The sequence below is a fragment of the Paralichthys olivaceus genome, chromosome 8, assembly GCF_024713975.1.
Source record: "Paralichthys olivaceus isolate ysfri-2021 chromosome 8, ASM2471397v2, whole genome shotgun sequence".
Classification (NCBI taxonomy): domain Eukaryota; kingdom Metazoa; phylum Chordata; class Actinopteri; order Pleuronectiformes; family Paralichthyidae; genus Paralichthys; species Paralichthys olivaceus.
The window spans coordinates 4,563,603-4,582,439 of NC_091100.1; the positions used below are offsets into that span (position 1 = coordinate 4,563,603).

General features: G+C 40.3%; 1 protein-coding gene across 1 annotated transcript in view; it reads right to left on the bottom strand.

Annotated features, from left to right (window-relative positions):
• Positions 1–18,837, bottom strand: part of mslnb (mesothelin b) — a 43,428-nt gene that overhangs the window by 20,659 nt on the left and 3,932 nt on the right. Inside the window, exons 3-60 of the mRNA XM_069529965.1 lie at positions 18,280–18,298; positions 18,112–18,148; positions 16,519–16,641; positions 15,953–16,152; positions 15,768–15,871; positions 14,935–15,047; positions 14,453–14,731; positions 13,981–14,055; positions 13,639–13,880; positions 13,116–13,197; positions 12,826–12,969; positions 12,108–12,310; positions 11,914–12,023; positions 11,206–11,321; positions 10,945–11,115; positions 10,818–10,849; positions 10,200–10,297; positions 10,019–10,041; positions 9,859–9,880; positions 9,743–9,770; positions 9,567–9,651; positions 9,329–9,475; positions 8,998–9,209; positions 7,995–8,095; positions 7,769–7,887; positions 7,509–7,685; positions 7,397–7,428; positions 7,210–7,307; positions 7,016–7,038; positions 6,900–6,921; positions 6,772–6,799; positions 6,600–6,684; positions 6,342–6,488; positions 5,967–6,178; positions 5,416–5,516; positions 5,190–5,308; positions 4,930–5,106; positions 4,818–4,849; positions 4,631–4,728; positions 4,437–4,459; positions 4,321–4,342; positions 4,193–4,220; positions 4,021–4,105; positions 3,768–3,914; positions 3,393–3,604; positions 2,843–2,943; positions 2,617–2,735; positions 2,357–2,533; positions 2,245–2,276; positions 2,058–2,155; positions 1,864–1,886; positions 1,748–1,769; positions 1,620–1,647; positions 1,448–1,532; positions 1,190–1,336; positions 815–1,026; positions 266–366; positions 40–158 (exon numbers count right to left, since the gene is read on the bottom strand). Of these exons, the coding sequence (XP_069386066.1) occupies positions 40–158; positions 266–366; positions 815–1,026; positions 1,190–1,336; positions 1,448–1,532; positions 1,620–1,647; positions 1,748–1,769; positions 1,864–1,886; positions 2,058–2,155; positions 2,245–2,276; positions 2,357–2,533; positions 2,617–2,735; positions 2,843–2,943; positions 3,393–3,604; positions 3,768–3,914; positions 4,021–4,105; positions 4,193–4,220; positions 4,321–4,342; positions 4,437–4,459; positions 4,631–4,728; positions 4,818–4,849; positions 4,930–5,106; positions 5,190–5,308; positions 5,416–5,516; positions 5,967–6,178; positions 6,342–6,488; positions 6,600–6,684; positions 6,772–6,799; positions 6,900–6,921; positions 7,016–7,038; positions 7,210–7,307; positions 7,397–7,428; positions 7,509–7,685; positions 7,769–7,887; positions 7,995–8,095; positions 8,998–9,209; positions 9,329–9,475; positions 9,567–9,651; positions 9,743–9,770; positions 9,859–9,880; positions 10,019–10,041; positions 10,200–10,297; positions 10,818–10,849; positions 10,945–11,115; positions 11,206–11,321; positions 11,914–12,023; positions 12,108–12,310; positions 12,826–12,969; positions 13,116–13,197; positions 13,639–13,880; positions 13,981–14,055; positions 14,453–14,731; positions 14,935–15,047; positions 15,768–15,871; positions 15,953–16,152; positions 16,519–16,641; positions 18,112–18,148; positions 18,280–18,298 (6,017 nt within the window). The remainder of the gene's footprint in view (positions 1–39; positions 159–265; positions 367–814; positions 1,027–1,189; positions 1,337–1,447; positions 1,533–1,619; positions 1,648–1,747; positions 1,770–1,863; positions 1,887–2,057; positions 2,156–2,244; positions 2,277–2,356; positions 2,534–2,616; positions 2,736–2,842; positions 2,944–3,392; positions 3,605–3,767; positions 3,915–4,020; positions 4,106–4,192; positions 4,221–4,320; positions 4,343–4,436; positions 4,460–4,630; positions 4,729–4,817; positions 4,850–4,929; positions 5,107–5,189; positions 5,309–5,415; positions 5,517–5,966; positions 6,179–6,341; positions 6,489–6,599; positions 6,685–6,771; positions 6,800–6,899; positions 6,922–7,015; positions 7,039–7,209; positions 7,308–7,396; positions 7,429–7,508; positions 7,686–7,768; positions 7,888–7,994; positions 8,096–8,997; positions 9,210–9,328; positions 9,476–9,566; positions 9,652–9,742; positions 9,771–9,858; positions 9,881–10,018; positions 10,042–10,199; positions 10,298–10,817; positions 10,850–10,944; positions 11,116–11,205; positions 11,322–11,913; positions 12,024–12,107; positions 12,311–12,825; positions 12,970–13,115; positions 13,198–13,638; positions 13,881–13,980; positions 14,056–14,452; positions 14,732–14,934; positions 15,048–15,767; positions 15,872–15,952; positions 16,153–16,518; positions 16,642–18,111; positions 18,149–18,279; positions 18,299–18,837) is intronic.

An 18,837-nucleotide genomic window follows, 5' to 3' on the forward strand; every position in this document is an offset into this window, starting at 1 on the left:
AAGGGATTGATCTTTTATTTCTTTGTGTTCTGCCCTTACAGGTTTGAAGAGTGGGTTGAGATGCAGAAGCTCAGTGAGAGACAAAAACGCTGAAAATGGACCGAGGTTCTTCTTCAGCCACTCTGTGCTGTTTCCAGAGCCATTCACACAACCTGGACCTGGAGCAACATGGAGATTAAGAGGTGCATCTAAAGTCTGTAACACATTTCTGAACAGAATATCTGAAAACAGTGGCAGCTTCATGGTGATTCAGTGCAGCGAGTACCTGACTGTGGTTGTGACAGGAGAGGGAGGATGAAATTCTTCAAGACCACGTGCTTCTGTTTTAAGGCCATGTGATCAAAATGGTGGATAAACACCTGCAGTCTGATGATAAAATCACACACAGAGAGGAATTCAGGAGGATTTAATCACTGAGATCGTCACCAGGGTCAAACATCACACATCAAAACACAGAATCGTTGGATGGAAGAAACCATTGAGACGCATCCCTGTTATTCTTCCATCCTTACCAAGATAAATACCACGCTGCCTCTGCCAACCAAACACGTTTTGTGAGGCCACTGTGACCTTAACTTTGATCTTTGACCTTTGATCAACCAAATCACGTAACAGACTTCTGCTTGGCTAAAGTCATGTTTGGCCGGAGTTGACTCAAAATCTGCAGACTGAGTTAAAAACAACAAGATTCATGCAGAGGGGGACAATATTCTGACATCAGGAGTGAGAGACTCAGATTCTTGTTTTCAGAGCAAAGAGGTTAAAGGTCACAGGAAACATGTCGGAGGCTTCCGGTAAATGCAGAGCTGCTCACATGTGTTGGTAGGTGGTGCAGTTCAATCCCTTTGTGACAAAACATGACAGGAAGTCCGGGGAAACCGCCGACAGGAGCGGGCGTAGTCGGCGGTTGAACCACAGCTGGATGAAGTCAGGCTGGTTGATACTGACTATGTCTAAGACGTCCAATCGGATTTCACGTATGGAATCCAGAACCACTGACAATGCAGGATTTCTGGGGTCCAGAGTCTAAAAGAAAGGATTTTAAAAATGATCTCAGTGTGATGAAGGTATATATATATATGGACGACATGATGATCTATTGAAATTAAGCCCAGACTGGTCCATGTTAGTGGATGGGACATGGGCATGACTCTAAATGGTACAAATTAGGAGAATTGTTGATTTGTACCTTGTTGGCGAGAAGATCCAGAGCTTGATCGAGCACACGAGAGGCTTTGGAGAGGAGAAGCTTCCAGATGGGTCTGGATGTGCTGGAGTTTGACGAGCGGTTACACATTAGCAACGCAGCCAGATGTTCTGCGGTTAGCGCTGACAGCTGTGTGATGAAAGAGCAGGACAACGACAGGTGAAAATCAATACACTGACAAACATTAAGTTGGTTGTTTTAAGTTCAGCTTTTAGGATCTCAGATGTATTGTAATCTTACTGGGGCACAAGCAAATTCCTCAACGGCAAAGTCACACAAACGTCCGTCCATCTGGCCGCTGGAGAGAAGCAGCTGCAGCTCCGTGCTGTGGTTCAAAGGATTTGAGAGAAGCTCAAAATGTTGTCGCCATTATTACATTGACATTATAAACATGATCATATTTTGTGTTCACCTGTTCACTCCGACACAAATTTCGGTTTCTGTGGAGAAAACAGACAAATAACAGTTTAAATGATCATGAAAATAAACATTGAAATATTTCATTATTTTAATGTTTATTTCATAAGCAGAGGACCTTACCATTTGTTATAGTAACGCTGCACTGTGGGGAGAAGGTTAAGATGGTTATGTGTCTTTTATCATTAAACTAATAAAGAACATTTAAACCAAAAAATACCAAAACAATATTTACTTACATTTCCACCATATATGATGCAACCTATGAAGAAACAGGTCAATGAAAATTACTTGATGGTATAGTTACAATATACATTTCCATTATGTCAACAGGGAATGTTGTAAAAGTAAAAGTTTGAGGCTTAAGGATTAAAAAGATGAATTGTTATTTACACCTTTGTGTTAATGTGATTTTACAGACTGTGTCTCTCACCTGGTGGAAGGTGCTTGGACAAGAAGATCTTGCTGTAAGTGATGTTTGAAGCTATGTCAGGAGAAACTTCAGTCAAGGCCATGTCCAGTCTGGTAAACCTGGAAAACCAAAACATGTGGAATTAACATCACAGTGTTATATTTATTTATCTGGAAACCCAAAATACTGTAATGAGACATGAGCTTACAGTGTTTTGTACGATGAGCAGGAAAGATTTCCCTTGAAAAACAGAAAACAAAGATGATTATTTCAAGAAGTGGTGCAAAGATTCTGAATGCAAAGATCTGTGCTCTTTTTACCGTTTGGAGGAACATGCCGAGGAAAAACATGAACTCTGGAATTTTGTTTTGCTCAGGAGCCTCTGTCAGGAAATCAAACAGCCTATTGATGATAATGTCTTTGTCTGGAAGTGAAGGATGAGTGGACACCAGCAGCTCCGCACTCTGCTTTGGAGTCAGGAGTCGCAGGGCCTCCATCTAACAAAAATAAAGGACGGAAGAAAAGTTATAACAAAGTAATAAAGGGATTGATCTTTTAATTCTTTGTGTTCTGCCCTTACAGGTTTGAAGAGTGGGTTGAGATGCAGAAGCTCAGTGAGAGACAAAAACGCTGAAAATGGACCGAGGTTCTTCTTCAGCCACTCTGTGCTGTTTCCAGAGCCGTTCACACAACCTGGACCTGGAGCAACATGGAGATTAAGAGGTGCATGTAAAGTCTATAACACATTTCTGAACAGAATATCTGAAAACAGTGGCAGCTTCATGGTGATTCAGTGCAGCGAGTACCTGACTGTGGTTGTGACAGGAGAGGGAGGATGAAATTCTTCAAGACCACGTGCTTCTGTTTTAAGGCCATGTGATCAAAATGGTGGATAAACACCTGCAGTCTGATGATAAAATCACACACAGAGGGGAATTCAGGAGGATTTAATCACTGGGATCGTCACCAGGGTCAAACATTACACATCAAAACACAGAATCGTTGGATGGAAGAAACCATTGAGACGCTTCCCTGTTATTCTTCCATCCTTACCAAGATAAATTACCACGCTGCCTCTGCCAACCAAACACGTTTTGTGAGGCCACTGTGACCTTAACTTTGATCTTTGACCTTTGATCAACTAAATCACGTAACAGACTTCTGCTTGGCTAAAGTCATGTTTGGCCGGAGTTGACTCAAAATCTGCAGACTGAGTTAAAAACAACAAGATTCATGCAGAGGGGGACAATATTCTGACATCAGGAGTGAGAGACTCAGATTCTTGTTTTCAGAGCAAAGAGGTTAAAGGTCACAGGAAACATGTCGGAGGCTCCTGGTAAATGCAGAGCTGCTCACATGTGTTGGTAGGTGGTGCAGTTCAATCCCTTTGTGACAAAACATGACAGGAAGTCCGGGGAAACCGCCGACAGGAGCGGGCGTAGTCGGCGGTTGAACCACAGCTGGATGAAGTCAGGCTGGTTGATACTGACTATGTCTAAGACGTCCAATCGGATTTCACGTATGGAATCCAGAACCACTGACAATGCAGGATTTCTGGGGTCCAGAGTCTAAAAGAAAGGATTTTAAAAATGATCTCAGTATGATGAAGGTATATATATATATGGACGACATGATGATCTATTGAAATTAAGCCCAGACTGGTCCATGTTAGTGGATGGGACATAGGCATGACTCTAAATGGTACAAATTAGGAGAATTGTTGATTTGTACCTTGTTGGCGAGAAGATCCAGAGCTTCATCGAGCACACGAGAGGCTTTTGAGAGGAGAAGCTTCCAGATGGGTCTGGATGTGCTGGAGTTTGACGAGCGGTTACACATTAGCAACGCAGCCAGATGTTCTGCGGTTAGCACTGACAGCTGTGTGATGAAAGAGCAGGACAACGACAGGTGAAAATCAATACACTGACAAACAGTGGTTGTTTTAAGTTCAGCTTTTAGGATCTCAGATGTATTGTAATCTTACTGGGGCACAAGCAAATTCCTCAACGGCAAAGTCACACAAACGTCCGTCCATCTGGCCGCTGGAGAGAAGCAGCTGCAGCTCCGTGCTGTGGTTCAAAAAATTTGAGAGAAGCTCAAAATGTTGTCGCCATTATTACATTGACATTATAAACATGATCATATTTTGTATTCACCTGTTCACTCCGACACAAATTTCGGTTTCTGTGGAGAAAATAGACAAATAACAGTTTAAATTGTCATGAAAATAAACATTGAAATATGTCATTATTTTAATGTTTATTTCATAAGCAGAGGACCTTACCATTTGTTATAGTAACGCTGCACTGTGGGGAGAAGGTTAAGATGGTTATGTGTCTTTTATCATTAGACCAATAAAGAACATTTAAACCAAAAAATACCAAAAACACATTTACTTACATTTCCACCATATATGATGCAACCTATGAAGACACAGGTCAATGAAAATTACTTGATGGTATAGTTACAATATACATTTCCATTATGTCAACAGGGAATGTTGTAAAAGTAAAAGTTTGAGGCTTAAGGATTAAAAAGATGAATTGTTATTTACACCTTTGTGTTAATGTGATTTTACAGACTGTGTCTCTCACCTGGTGGAAGGTGCTTGGACAAGAAGATCTTGCTGTAAGTGATGTTTGAAGCTATGTCAGGAGAAACTTCAGTCAAGGCCATGTCCAGTCTGGTAAACCTGGAAAACCAAAACATGTGGAATTAACATCACAATGTTATAATTATTTATCTGGAAACCCAAAATACTGTAATGAGACATGAGCTTACAGTGTTTTGTACGATGAGCAGGAAAGATTTCCCTTGAAAAACAGAAAACAAAGATGATTATTTCAAGAAGCAGTGCAAATATTCTGAATGCAAAGATCTGTGCTCTTTTTACCTTTTGGAGGAACATGCCGAGGAAGAACATGAACTCTGGAATTTTGTTTTGCTCAGGAGCCTCTGTCAGGAAATCAAACAGCCTATTGATGATAATGTCTTTGTCTGGAAGTGAAGGATGAGTGGACACCAGCAGCTCCGCACTCTGCTTTGGAGTCAGGAGTCGCAGGGCCTCCATCTAACAAAAATAAAGGACGGAAGAAATGTTATAACAAAGTAATAATGGGATTGATCTTTTATTTCTTTGTGTTCTGCCCTTACAGGTTTGAAGAGTGGGTTGAGATGCAGAAGCTCAGTGAGAGACAAAAACGCTGAAAATGGACCGAGGTTCTTCTTCAGCCACTCTGTGCTGTTTCCAGAGCCGTTCACACAACCTGGACCTGGAGCAACATGGAGATTAAGAGGTGCATGTAAAGTCTATAACACATTTCTGAACAGAATATCTGAAAACAGTGGCAGCTTCATGGTGATTCAGTGCAGCGAGTACCTGACTGTGGTTGTGACAGGAGAGGGAGGATGAAATTCTTCAAGACCATGTGCTTCTGTTTTAAGGCCATGTGATCAAAATGGTGGATAAACACCTGCAGTCTGATGATAAAATCACACACAGAGAGGAATTCAGGAGGATTTAATCACTGGGATCGTCACCAGGGTCAAACATCACACATCAAAACACAGAATCGTTGGATGGAAGAAACCATTGAGACGCATCCCTGTTATTCTTCCATCCTTACTAAGATAAATTACCACGCTGCCTCTGCCAACCAAACACGTTTTGTGAGGCCACTGATACCTTAACTTTGATCTTTGACCTTTGATCAACTAAATCATGTAGATGGACTTCTGCTTGGCTAAAGTCATGTTTGGCCGGAGTTGACTCAAAATCTGCAGACTGAGTTAAAAACAACAAGATTCATGCAGAGGGGGACAATATTCTGACATCAGGAGTGAGAGACTCAGATTCTTGTTTTCAGAGCAAAGAGGTTAAAGGTCACAGGAAACATGTCGGAGGCTCCTGGTAAATGCAGAGCTGCTCACATGTGTTGGTAGGTGGTGCAGTTCAATCCCCTTGTGACAAAACATGACAGGAAGTCCGGGGAAACCGCCGACAGGAGCGGGCGTAGTCGGCGGTTGAACCACAGCTGGATGAAGTCAGGCTGGTTGATACTGACTATGTCTAAGACGTCCAATCGGATTTCACGTATGGAATCCAGAACCACTGACAATGCAGGATTTCTGGGGTCCAGAGTCTAAAAGAAAGGATTTTAAAAATGATCTCAGTATGATGAAGGTATATATATATATGGACGACATGATGATCTATTGAAATTAAGCCCAGACTGGTCCATGTTAGTGGATGGGACATGGGCATGACTCTAAATGGTACAAATTAGGAGAATTGTTGATTTGTACCTTGTTGGCGAGAAGATCCAGAGCTTGATCGAGCACACGAGAGGCTTTGGAGAGGAGAAGCTTCCAGATGGGTCTGGATGTGCTGGAGTTTGACGAGCGGTTACACATTAGCAACGCAGCCAGATGTTCTGCGGTTAGCGCTGACAGCTGTGTGATGAAAGAGCAGGACAACGACAGGTGAAAATCAATACACTGACAAACATTAAGTTGGTTGTTTTAAGTTCAGCTTTTAGGATCTCAGATGTATTGTAATCTTACTGGGGCACAAGCAAATTCCTCAACGGCAAAGTCACACAAACGTCCGTCCATCTGGCCTCTGGAGAGAAGCAGCTGCAGCTCCGTGCTGTGGTTCAAAGGATTTGAGAGAAGCTCAAAATGTTGTCGCCATTATTACATTGACATTATAAACATGATCATATTTTGTGTTCACCTGTTCACTCCGACACAAATTTCGGTTTCTGTGGAGAAAACAGACAAATAACAGTTTAAATTATCATGAAAATAAACATTGAAATATTTCATTATTTTAATGTTTATTTCATAAGCAGAGGACCTTACCATTTGTTATAGTAACGCTGCACTGTGGGGAGAAGGTTAAGATGGTTATGTGCCTTTTATCATTAAACTAATAAAGAACATTTAAACCAAAAAATACCAAAACAATATTTACTTACATTTCCACCATATATGATGCAACCTATGAAGAAACAGGTCAATGAAAATTACTTGATGGTATAGTTACAATATACATTTCCATTATGTCAACAGGGAATGTTGTAAAAGTAAAAGTTTGAGGCTTAAGGATTAAAAAGATGAATTGTTATTTACACCTTTGTGTTAATGTGATTTTACAGACTGTGTCTCTCACCTGGTGGAAGGTGCTTGGACAAGAAGATCTTGCTGTAAGTGATGTTTGAAGCTATGTCAGGAGAAACTTCAGTCAAGGCCATGTCCAGTCTGGTAAACCTGGAAAACCAAAACATGTGGAATTAACATCACAGTGTTATATTTATTTATCTGGAAACCCAAAATACTGTAATGAGACATGAGCTTACAGTGTTTTGTACGATGAGCAGGAAAGATTTCCCTTGAAAAACAGAAAACAAAGATGATTATTTCAAGAAGTGGTGCAAAGATTCTGAATGCAAAGATCTGTGCTCTTTTTACCGTTTGGAGGAACATGCCGAGGAAAAACATGAACTCTGGAATTTTGTTTTGCTCAGGAGCCTCTGTCAGGAAATCAAACAGCCTATTGATGATAATGTCTTTGTCTGGAAGTGAAGGATGAGTGGACACCAGCAGCTCCGCACTCTGCTTTGGAGTCAGGAGTCGCAGGGCCTCCATCTAACAAAAATAAAGGACGGAAGAAAAGTTATAACAAAGTAATAAAGGGATTGATCTTTTAATTCTTTGTGTTCTGCCCTTACAGGTTTGAAGAGTGGGTTGAGATGCAGAAGCTCAGTGAGAGACAAAAATGCTGAAAATGGACCGAGGTTCTTCTTCAGCCACTCTGTGCTGTTTCCAGAGCCGTTCACACAACCTGGACCTGGAGCAACATGGAGATAAAGAGGTGCATGTAAAGTCAGTAACACATTTCTGAACAGAATATCTGAAAACAGTGGCAGCTTCATGGTGATTCAGTGCAGCGAGTACCTGACTGTGGTTGTGACAGGAGAGGGAGGATGAAATTCTTCAAGACCACGTGCTTCTGTTTTAAGGCCATGTGATCAAAATGGTGGATAAACACCTGCAGTCTGATGATAAAATCACACACAGAGAGGAATTCAGGAGGATTTAATCACTTAGATCGTCACCAGGGTCAAACATCACACATCAAAACACAGAATCGTTGGATGGAAGAAACCATTGAGACGCATCCCTGTTATTCTTCCATCCTTACTAAGATAAATTACCACGCTGCCTCTGCCAACCAAACATGCTTTGTGAGGCCACTGTGACCTTAACTTTGATCTTTGACCTTTGATCAACCAAATCCAATCAGTTCAGATATAAATCCAACTGAACATTTGGGCCAAATTTAAAATGATTATCTCATCATTGGCACTATCACCAATCTCTGCACCTTCGCACAGCACGTGCCCATAACCCTGTTAATCTGTGTATGTATATATGTATATTCTTTATTTTATTTTATTTTATTCAATTTCTTACATATTGTTGTTTTTTTATATTGTTGTTTTATGTACATAAGTAGTGCACCAATGACACCAAGGCAATTTCCTGTATGTGCAAACATACTTGGCAAATAAAAGAATTCTGATTCTGATTCTGATTCAGGGCGTTCTTAAGATAACGTGTTCAAAAGGCAAAAAAGGCTTTGATCTCTAAATTCTCATCAGTTCATCTTTGAGTTCGATTGAATGTTTTTGCCTGATGTAATGAAATACCCTTAAATTGCTCCTGGTATATCAGGTCACAAGAACGCAACATCACCTTGACCTTTGACCTTCGACCACCAAAATCCGATCAGTTCATGTTTGAGTTTAAGTAAAAGTTTTTATTCAATTTAAAGAAATTCCCTCAAAGTGTTCTTGAAATGTTGTGTTCACAAGGATAGGAAGCACAGATGGAACGATGACCCTACAACATCGCCGGCATGGAGGCATAACAACACGTTGTATCCATGGTTGCTTACATTTGCTGGTACGACTGACAGCTGAGGTTTCTGTTGTTCAGACAGCGCAGGAACCGTACAGACGCAGACGGCAGGAACCCGCTCAGGCGTCTGGAAAACCACTTCCTGATCTCACTGCTGTTCATCAGCTGCTCGTCAGTCAGCAGCGACACTCTGATCTCACCAATCACATCCAACACCTCCACCGCTGATGGACCCACCATGGTCATGGACTGTGAGCGAGATCAGTTTGTTAAATCACGAGAAACATCCTTCAGACTGATTTCAGGTGTTTGAATTATTCACTTTAATAAACTAGGATGTTCATCATTAGGTTTATAAAGCGACTCACTGCGTTAGCCAGCATGTCCAGAGCCTGGTCCAGGACGTTGGACAGTTTCGTGAGCAGCATCTTCCACAGCATTTTAGAGTGGCTGCTGTTTCCAGACAGGTCGCACTTCAGCAGAGACACCAGCTGATTGGCTGTGAAGTTCTCCAGCTGCACGAGTGACAGAGTAATTTAGTTTATTCAGCCACAAGCAGCAAGTTGCATAAATACCATATATTCTTTATTCCAAATTGTGACTCACCTTTGCACATGCATATTTCTCCAGGGTAAAATTACAGGAGACAGACAGAGAGGTCGAAGTGTTCAAGTGAAGCTCCAGGTCAGAGCTGAGAAAACATGTAATTTAACAAATACACATCAGTACAGAGACGGTTACAACAGTTCTGGTATAAATATATAATGATATACTATGAATACCTGTTGACTCCTCTGCAGACGTGTGAGGCTGTGCAAAGACAAACATCAATTTAAACTCTAAAAGCAATTAAAATGATGTCATGAGTGACAAAATTATAGAAAAACTGAGTTCTTACCATTGAAGTGAGTAAGTGGGCACTGTGGATAAAAGATGTTACACATTTAAAGGAGAATACTGCAATAATATATCAATACAAAATAATTCAGAGCGACGAAATACAGGTAAAATGTATTAATTGGAAATATAAGTTGAGTTAATGTAATAAGAAATCTCACCGTGATGTTCACTGGTACACATTCTGCTCAAACAGACACAGAAAACGTTCAGTTAACACTACACAATAAAAATATGATTTCTAAAAATAGAAATAAAAGCTTGAACTGTATTTGTGAGTTAATTGTATGACTCAGTGATTTTCGTGGTAAGTATATATATGTATTAGAAAGTGAGACTGACCGTCTGGTGCAACTTTTATCAGTCGGTCTATTCCAGCCCAGACGTCCGGCTCCACGTCTGGAGGTAGAGACGGAACGGCCTCGTACAGTCGCACAAAACTGACGAATAGCAAACACGAACATTTAACTCAAATCCCGAGAGCTCATGTCATCATCACAAATTCAGAACTTTTTGAATTTGTTATTTAAGAAATAAAAAAAGGTCCATTATGAGAAAAATGCCACTTAGTCTTCAACGCTTCACCAACTTTCTGCTAACTTTTATTGAAATCTTATCGAAACTTTCTGAGATATTGCTAAAACACACAAATAGTTTATATCAATAAGTATAACTCCACTAATCCATAATAAGTACATTTATACAGCGGTTGCCAAGCTTTTGATTTGTCAAAAACAAATATTCCCATGTCTCTATTTCCACATAATTTATCTTGTAATGTCAATTAAATTAGTTCATAATTAATAATCAAACTCAATGTTGTGACATGTGTGTATGTTGATATATGACAGGAGATGGCTCACATGATAAAAATCTATTTTTAACAATATCACCCATTGTCGTAAACTTGGCTAATTTGAAGGATAATATCATGTAAATTATAAAACTGAAAGTACTCACATGTGTTTGTAGACACCACAGGATGTATTGACCTGAGAAATGAATTTTAAACACATGATGTTTTAAACATACAGCACAGCTACAGTTTATGATGCAGGCTGGTGAGATCTGTTGTATAAGAGTTTACCATCATGGCGAGCTGAGGCAGGTGGTGCAAGACCTCTGCAAACTTTTCAGGAGTCTCCGTCAGGAAGTCAAACACTCGGTCGATGACGACATCTTTCCCCGGAGGAGCCCTGAGCGGCACCACCAGCATCTCTGCTATTTGTTTTGGAGTGAGGAGGTGAAGAACCTCCAGCTGATGACACACAGGAGACAGTATTTCAAGTTTACTACACAGCTTCACTTCAGGAGTACTTCAGTAGAAGTATTTCTGCAGGTTTCTTACTCCATTGAAGTTTGGGTTCAGCTTGTAGAAGTCAGTGATGAAGGCGAATCTGGAGAAGTAGCCAAAGGTGTTCTTCAGCCACTCAACGCTGTTATTGGCTGTGAGACATTGGGGATCTGAAACACGTGCACACAAATGAGTTCATATATTTTAAATGAACCAGATTACATTATTATTTCATTCTTGATAGAGAGGAAGAAAAATTCAGGACATTTACTTGAGTTCTGCACTTAAGTAATTTGAAATACTCATTCTGAACTTGCATATTTCCATTTCATTCAACATTCTAATTTCTAATTTATCAGATACTATATGTAGAAAACATAATCCATTTTTAAAATGCTATTTAATATTACAAATTAAACTGCATCATTATCATATATCGGCCAATTGTTATAATCACTGCTAACTCAAACAGTGATATTCTGCTTGAAATAGTACTAATAGCACTAAAATGTTACATATTAATGTGTCAGTGATCAAATTAATACAATATACTAATGTTTATGTTATTGATACTTAAACATTTTGCTAAGTAAAAGTATTTTTATACTGTGTTTTCACTATATTTGCTCAGGGAAGGTGCAGATACATCCATCTACCACAGAAAGAGAAGAGGAAGTGAGGAAGGTATTTGTTGTAATGTTTGCATCATTAGAAATATGAAATATGTCTTTAACTCTATACAAGGATCATCAGCTTTCTTACCAGAGGTGCGTTTGTTCAGCAGGGAGGGGTAGATGAAGTTGTGATAGATTGTGTGGCTGTTCTTTGGATCAGCATCCATGACACTCATGTGTTTGCTGAGAGCTGCGACACTGGACATAGAAACAAAACACAAAGTGACAATTAATACACTACAGAACGTCCCTGAAATAAAAAGCTCGGACCTGTGAACTCACATGGTTTGAAAGACGGGGCAGGAGAAGTTCTTGGTGCTGAGGCAGGCGAGGAGGGCCGGGGGCACGTCCGGCAGGAGGGGCATCATCTTGACCTTGAACCAGAGCTTGATGAACTCCGGGTCCTGCAGGTGTTCCAGGGTCAGAGACGGAGACTCGGCCTCGGAGAAGATCTCCTTAATGTCCGACCCCAACTGGTTGAAGTTCTAGACGGGAAATGCAGGAACATTTTAATTTTTTATTTAAAAATAACATGACAAAAAAAAAGACACACACTCGCAAAAAGTAGTTTACTCTGCCGAATGGATTCCCTGTAGGATTCAAGAAAGATAAGTCTGCAGACATTTTACCCAAAACGTTGTAGACAAGTGAGGTTCTTTATTGGCAAAGTTTTAAATGTTGGAGATGGTTTTGTGTGTCTGTGATTGCAGCTTTGAAAAACTGATTCTTATACTTAATTCAAATGTTAAACTTGAGCTGAGAGTATAAATGCACAGTTTGAAAGACATAAGACTGGAATCTATCATTACAGTGATATAGGCTGCATTTAAAATCATTATTAATATAATAATAGCGGCAGTTTGTATTCATAAAATGTGTGTTAACATCAACACTACCTGTGAACAGGAAAAAAGGCTTTTATTTTGAAATATACAGCTGAAAATGTTTGATTATAAATGTGATCATAACATATATAAGAAATATACAGATAGATACTCACGGTTGTAGATAACTCCTTCATCAGTGAGTTCAGTCGTTTTGTCAGCTCTATGATCAGCCGCATGATCGTCTCCTCCGTCATCGTCAGGTTGGAACGAGCAGCACAGTGTAAAACGTAGGCCATGTGCTCCACTGCATCCGTCAGCTGGTGACAAACAAACAAAATATATATATATATATATATATATATATATATATGTAAAAGTACAGAAGAGTGTCCACATACATGTAATAATAACCATTCATTCTTGATTAAAGTTAAAATAAATAACTTATAAAATAAAGCCTCACCCCACAAGGGCTCTTATCAAGGGTGAGGCTACAAACATCCAGGATCTCCGAGGTTTCATTGTCCTTCTCATGGTCCAGGTAGCTGCAGAGAAACAAGACACACACTTGAATTTATAAGACATAATAATATGTCACGTTACTACACAGGGACACAGACTGACCTGGGGTTGATTGAGTGTCTTTAATTAAAGGTGCATGTATAAGATTTTGACCACCAGAGGGCATAAAAACTCCTAAATGAGTCAATAACACAATCACCTGACATATTCTCAGCTAATCAGGTGTTTATAGCTAACATGTGAGGAAGCTAAGGCATTTTATCACATCAACAGACACATTTGTGTAGATTTTATATCATGTTTTCTGATTGTATATCTGTGGTGCAGGGAATACAGGGTACACTGTTTTTAATCAAGGTCTTTCATGAGAACATGTCTGCTGCTGCTACTGAACCGTAGATTAAAACCAAAACAATTAGCTTCAGAGGATAAAAGGGTCAATCAAATAACCCAGCTGGACTTACAACAATTGGTGGAATGCAAGTTTGATGTTTTGATGCATCGGGGCCCCAGTGTTTGGCAAGAACCTCCGTAACACCGGCATCACGACCTGCTTGTACCAGTCCTCCACGTTCGTCACATCAAACTTTGGCGGCTCTGGGACGACGGACGTGTTGCGCGGCCGATACATGTCTGCGAGCTCAGCCAGAGTCCAGTTGAGCAGGAACTGGGTCAGAGTGGTGCTTCTGATCTCTGACACGTTTCTCTGGGGAAACACAGCAGATCAGGAGTCAGGGCCGATGGCAGGTTAACATCTGTACGTCAGTATGTGTGAACGTGTGAATGCACAGAGTGAGCGACCGTACCTCACGTGTGAAGGACACAAAGTCATGAACGAAGCTCCCGATGGGTTTGAAAGCCATCATGAACCCGTTTACGACCTGTAGGTGGGACACAAGTGGTGAGTTAAATTAGAAGTCTTCACAGGACAAACCAGTGGTGTAGGTGAGATTTGTTTTTGTGGCCATCGAACTTAGCCTGCAATTATCCGATCAAATTGTTGATATCAAGATATTTATATATATATATATACAAAATGTAATAACTCAAATATAATCATGTGGAAGTATTATTAAAATAGTAATACTTTAACATGATATCATATAATATCAGGATATAAATAGGGTAAATACAATGTAAAATAAATTGAATGGTGAGAATCATATAGGAATTTGGAGACACGTAGAATTAAGATTGTTTTTTATCTGTTTTTGTTTTTTTTACATTTGAGCTTTCCAGACCTAGAAGAATGAATTCATCCACACAACATCACCGTACCTCTCTGATGCCGTGTTGTGGAGACATAGGGTTATATGTAGGTTGTGGAGAATAGCTGGGTGGATAATATCCAGGGTTCATCCAGTTGTTGCCAGGGTTCGTCCAGTTGTTGCCAGGGCTCATTGTGGGAGGAGGGTGAGAGGGGTGAGTGGGAGAAGGGCCCCCAGTCAGCAAACTGTGGAAGATCAGCGTTAAGGTGCCATTGTCCAAACCTGCGACCCCAGGCATCAGCAGCAGCTCTGCCTTTTGTGCTGGGGACAGCAGATGAAGGACCTCCAGCTGTGGATGAGAACAGAGGAGGAGGAGGTTGGAAATGCGATTGCATTGGTTTGAATGTAAATAAAGAAGAATAACAAAACGTTGTTCTCCGGTCGTTACAGGGTGAACATTTCTTCTGAATGTCTCTGGAGAGCAACAGCTGTTAAACTTCTCCTCTCTCTTATCACTTGAGGTTTTAAATCCTGTTAAGCAAGTTAACTCACTCCACTAAAGACCATGTTAAGAGTTGAAAAATCCTTCATGCGGGCCATGCCTCTGAAAGCACCAAAATTCTTCATCAGCCAGTCCTCGCTGCTCTCATTCCGACCCGCACAACCTGTACAGAGATTACACACCAATAACACACATAAACAAAACAGAAGATAAAAAATATATCGTATAATGTCGCACATCCAAAATCTCCCGTGCTGCACGCAGAGCCGCCTTGTAGCCATTTATATCGTACTCTTTTGTTTGTCTGTTTGAAGGATTACGCAAAAACTAGAATCCCATGAAATTTGTGGAGGGGCGGGGCATTCAAATTATTTTACACTTTCTTTGACATATGAGATGTTTTTTGACTTTGATTTCATAGAGAATAATGTTTTTTTTTTTGTTTTTTTAATTAGACAGATTTAGGGGACTGATATTTAGGATTTGGTGCAATTTGGTGCAGATCCAAATAAAAATTCCAGAACTCATGATGTTATGAAGTTGCACAAGGAAACTGTTGGGCCTTGGCGGAGGAACAGTATGTGCTCTTCTGATTGTTATTGCCGAAGTTAAAATCACATTTGTCACTGCTCATACCATGACCCTTTTGTACAATAGGCCACGCCCTACACATTTTGTTCTTCTTTTTTTATATATTTATTTTTTATTCTAACTGAACTTTTTATTTCACAGTGGCCTTCTCAGTCAGTGGTGATGCCAATACTAAATGAGCCTTTGAATCTGAAATAGATTTTTTTAAACAAGAACATGCAGCTTAAATGGAGGAAGATATTCAGCACTCCAAGTTAATCAGAAGTTAGATTTATGAGCACAAAAACTTTACCAGCGACTCGGTCTCCAGACAGGAAGGGATACATGAAGAACGTGTAGATCCACTTCTGTCTGACTGGTTCCATCTCAGAATAATAGTGACTGAGCTCCCTCACCCTGGAACAAAAGACAGGATGATGAGAAGCTGCCGTGGTCACTGAAGCACACCGATAGACGATTAGACGGAGATACACGTACACAGTCTGGTAGGTGGAGCAGCTGAAGTTCTTGGTGCTGAGGCAGGTCAGGAAGTGTTTGGTGATGGATTTCAGCAGCGGCTTTATCTTCACTTCCAGCCACATCTGCACCAGGGCTTCATTCTGCAGGGGGTCTGCACCGGGATTCAATTCCAGAGCCCCCTGAAGGCTGAGGAATGGCACTCCGGTCATGCTCGTCCTCTGTGGTGATGAACGGATGTAAAATAAGAAAAAGAAATCAGAAATCAGTCACTGAAGAAGATTTGGTGGATTTTTTAAAGTTAAATAACTAAAAAGTTAATAAAACAGGTTGAGAAATACATGTGACATTTGTTTTGTGACATAGTTTTTCTTTTGTCTTATTGTCAGCTAATCCAAAAATAAAGATGAATCAATCAATCGAGCTCCAACTACAGAGCAGTCACTGATCTGTGACAGTTTGGAAAGTCTGACTTTTGCTCCATGAGAAACAGCCTTACAGCACCGACTGGTCAGGTTGGAATACAAGATAACATTCCTCCAGTTGCGTGCTTACTGGCACATTCCTGCATTAACTCTGAACTTTACCACGAAGGTGTACACATCCATCGTTGCCTCGAGCACGTCTTTCAGTCTGCGCACATGATCTCTGCCCGTGTCGTTCGACGGCAGCCCCACACAGTGGAGGAAGCGCGAGGTGGAATCATGACCCTGGGAATGAATGATGAGAGGAAATCTTGAGAAATAAGAAACTACAGCAATGAAAGTTTTTATTTGAATGTTAAAGTAAAAGTACAGATCGGCGGGCTGATATACTTTGTGACGGCAGCACGTTACTGTTACAGCTGCCAGCGGTGGAGACTGATTCACTAATTGTTGGAGCTGTCAACTCGTAGACATTTTAAACTTAAAACCAGACAATAGACGTTTCTTTAAAGACATCAGAGGCCTAAAAAAGTTTGGAATCCACAAGTTTAAAGTTCAGCAGTGTGTTTTCTTGTTAGAAGGTTGTTATATCATCCACTGGGTGAAACAAACATCTTAACAGTAACTAGAAACACCATATTCTGGTTATTTACACATTTTTTAAAAGAGTAAACTGATTCAGATCATTTGTTCCATTTTCCCAGTGGTGACTGACAGAGCTGCAGCTGTTTCTGGACGTATAACCCTTCTTATATACAGACAACATCCATGAGCATGTAGAAACCTGCTCCACAAAGAGAACTATAGCTAAATAAGCTGTGTGAGTAATTTGCAACAACATACTTGAAGGCTTTATTGTAATGATGGATTCAAATGTCTGCTGTGAAAACAACGTCTTCATGATATTTCACGTCTTTACAAGTTCACATTGCAGCTGCTGACCAGGAGAGTCTGAAATGCTGACTGTCAATTGCTGCTAGACATAAAAACTGTGATGTTGTTGTACACAGCAGGAACAAAACGTCTCACAGTCACAACATCATGTTCGACATTCTCCACATGATAGAGTACAGTGCCCTGGTATTTGTCACAGGCACATCCAGGCCATTGTTCTGGTATCTGTGTTGTGTCGTCCACACCTTAAAAACTACCAGATGTATTGATAAAATCTGTGAAGGTAACGTTTGACCAATCTCACAGCGATAACTGATGCAATCAATGTGCAAACTGATCTTGAAGCCACTGATATGTGATCTGAGCAGTTTTGCTGCAGTGCAGTCGAGTCATTACTAGAATCCCAGGGCCGTGACAACGGATCTGTTGGAGAAACATTTTCAGACATTCACTGAACTCTGGACATTTTCTGTATGTGAGGACACAAATGTCTGAGTCAGTTGCTCCGGAACATGAAGAGTGACTGAGTGAGGCCATGTGAGAATAAAACAGGAAAATGTTTGGAAAATTCACAACGAGCGAGTACTCGGCCTATAACCCCTTTATTATTTCAGCTTAAAATAACAAAAATACACCAAATCCACATTAAATCACAACTTGTAACGTCTTTACAGTCACTGTCTCATAAATTCTTCTTCGGAAACAATCTGAGTAATAATCCTCGATATACAGATTAAATCTTTGGGAGTGAATCGAATATAAACACAGATAAGTGGAAAAAAAAACAAAATGTTCTGGTGCAGTTGTGAATGTGTTGTTGTTGATTTAAACCGTAATTACAATAAGAAAAGCTTCACTCACCTGAACACAGGTTTCTCCTGAAGTGCAGGATTCATTTCTGTAGATTTACAACCGAGAAGGATCAAGGTGAGAATTTAAAAGATAAAAGTAAGTCATCATCGAATGACAAACAACATTTGCTGCACCACTGTGATGATTAAATATCTTGTTTCAACTTCCTGGTCTTACCTTTGTGCACTTGATTGCCCTGTTGGAAAAAGACAAAGTTCATTTTTAGAGCTGAGACGTAGGTTCTGAGAGACGTAGGACACTTTCACACTATTATTCCATTCTTCACATGTGATCCTGTAAGTTTGGGTCTTACTCAGTTATTAAAGGGAGCGGACTGAAGAATTTAGAACGTAAGAATTCGTACATCCTGTCCTGCGTTGGCAGCAAATGTGACATTGTTTGTGGTTTGGCCCAAAAGTCCAAACTAATCAAAGCTTAATTTTGGTCCGTTGGTGCAGATCATGGTCTGAGGCATCGCTCACACCGGTTATTTTGGTTATTTTGAGAGAAAATGAGTTTACAAATCCACATCCGAGCTAAATGAGAAGTTATACAGATATAGAATTAAAGGCTGCAGTGCATCACGGACAATTAAGGCTGTTGATGATGGAGAAAATGTCCAAAAGACATTTCTGTCTGCTGCGTGAAGCTGGGACCGGTCTGCTTTCTGAACCCAGAGAAACTAACCTTGGAGATGCATTATGTTGCTTTTACATTTAGTTGGGATCTTTTGTA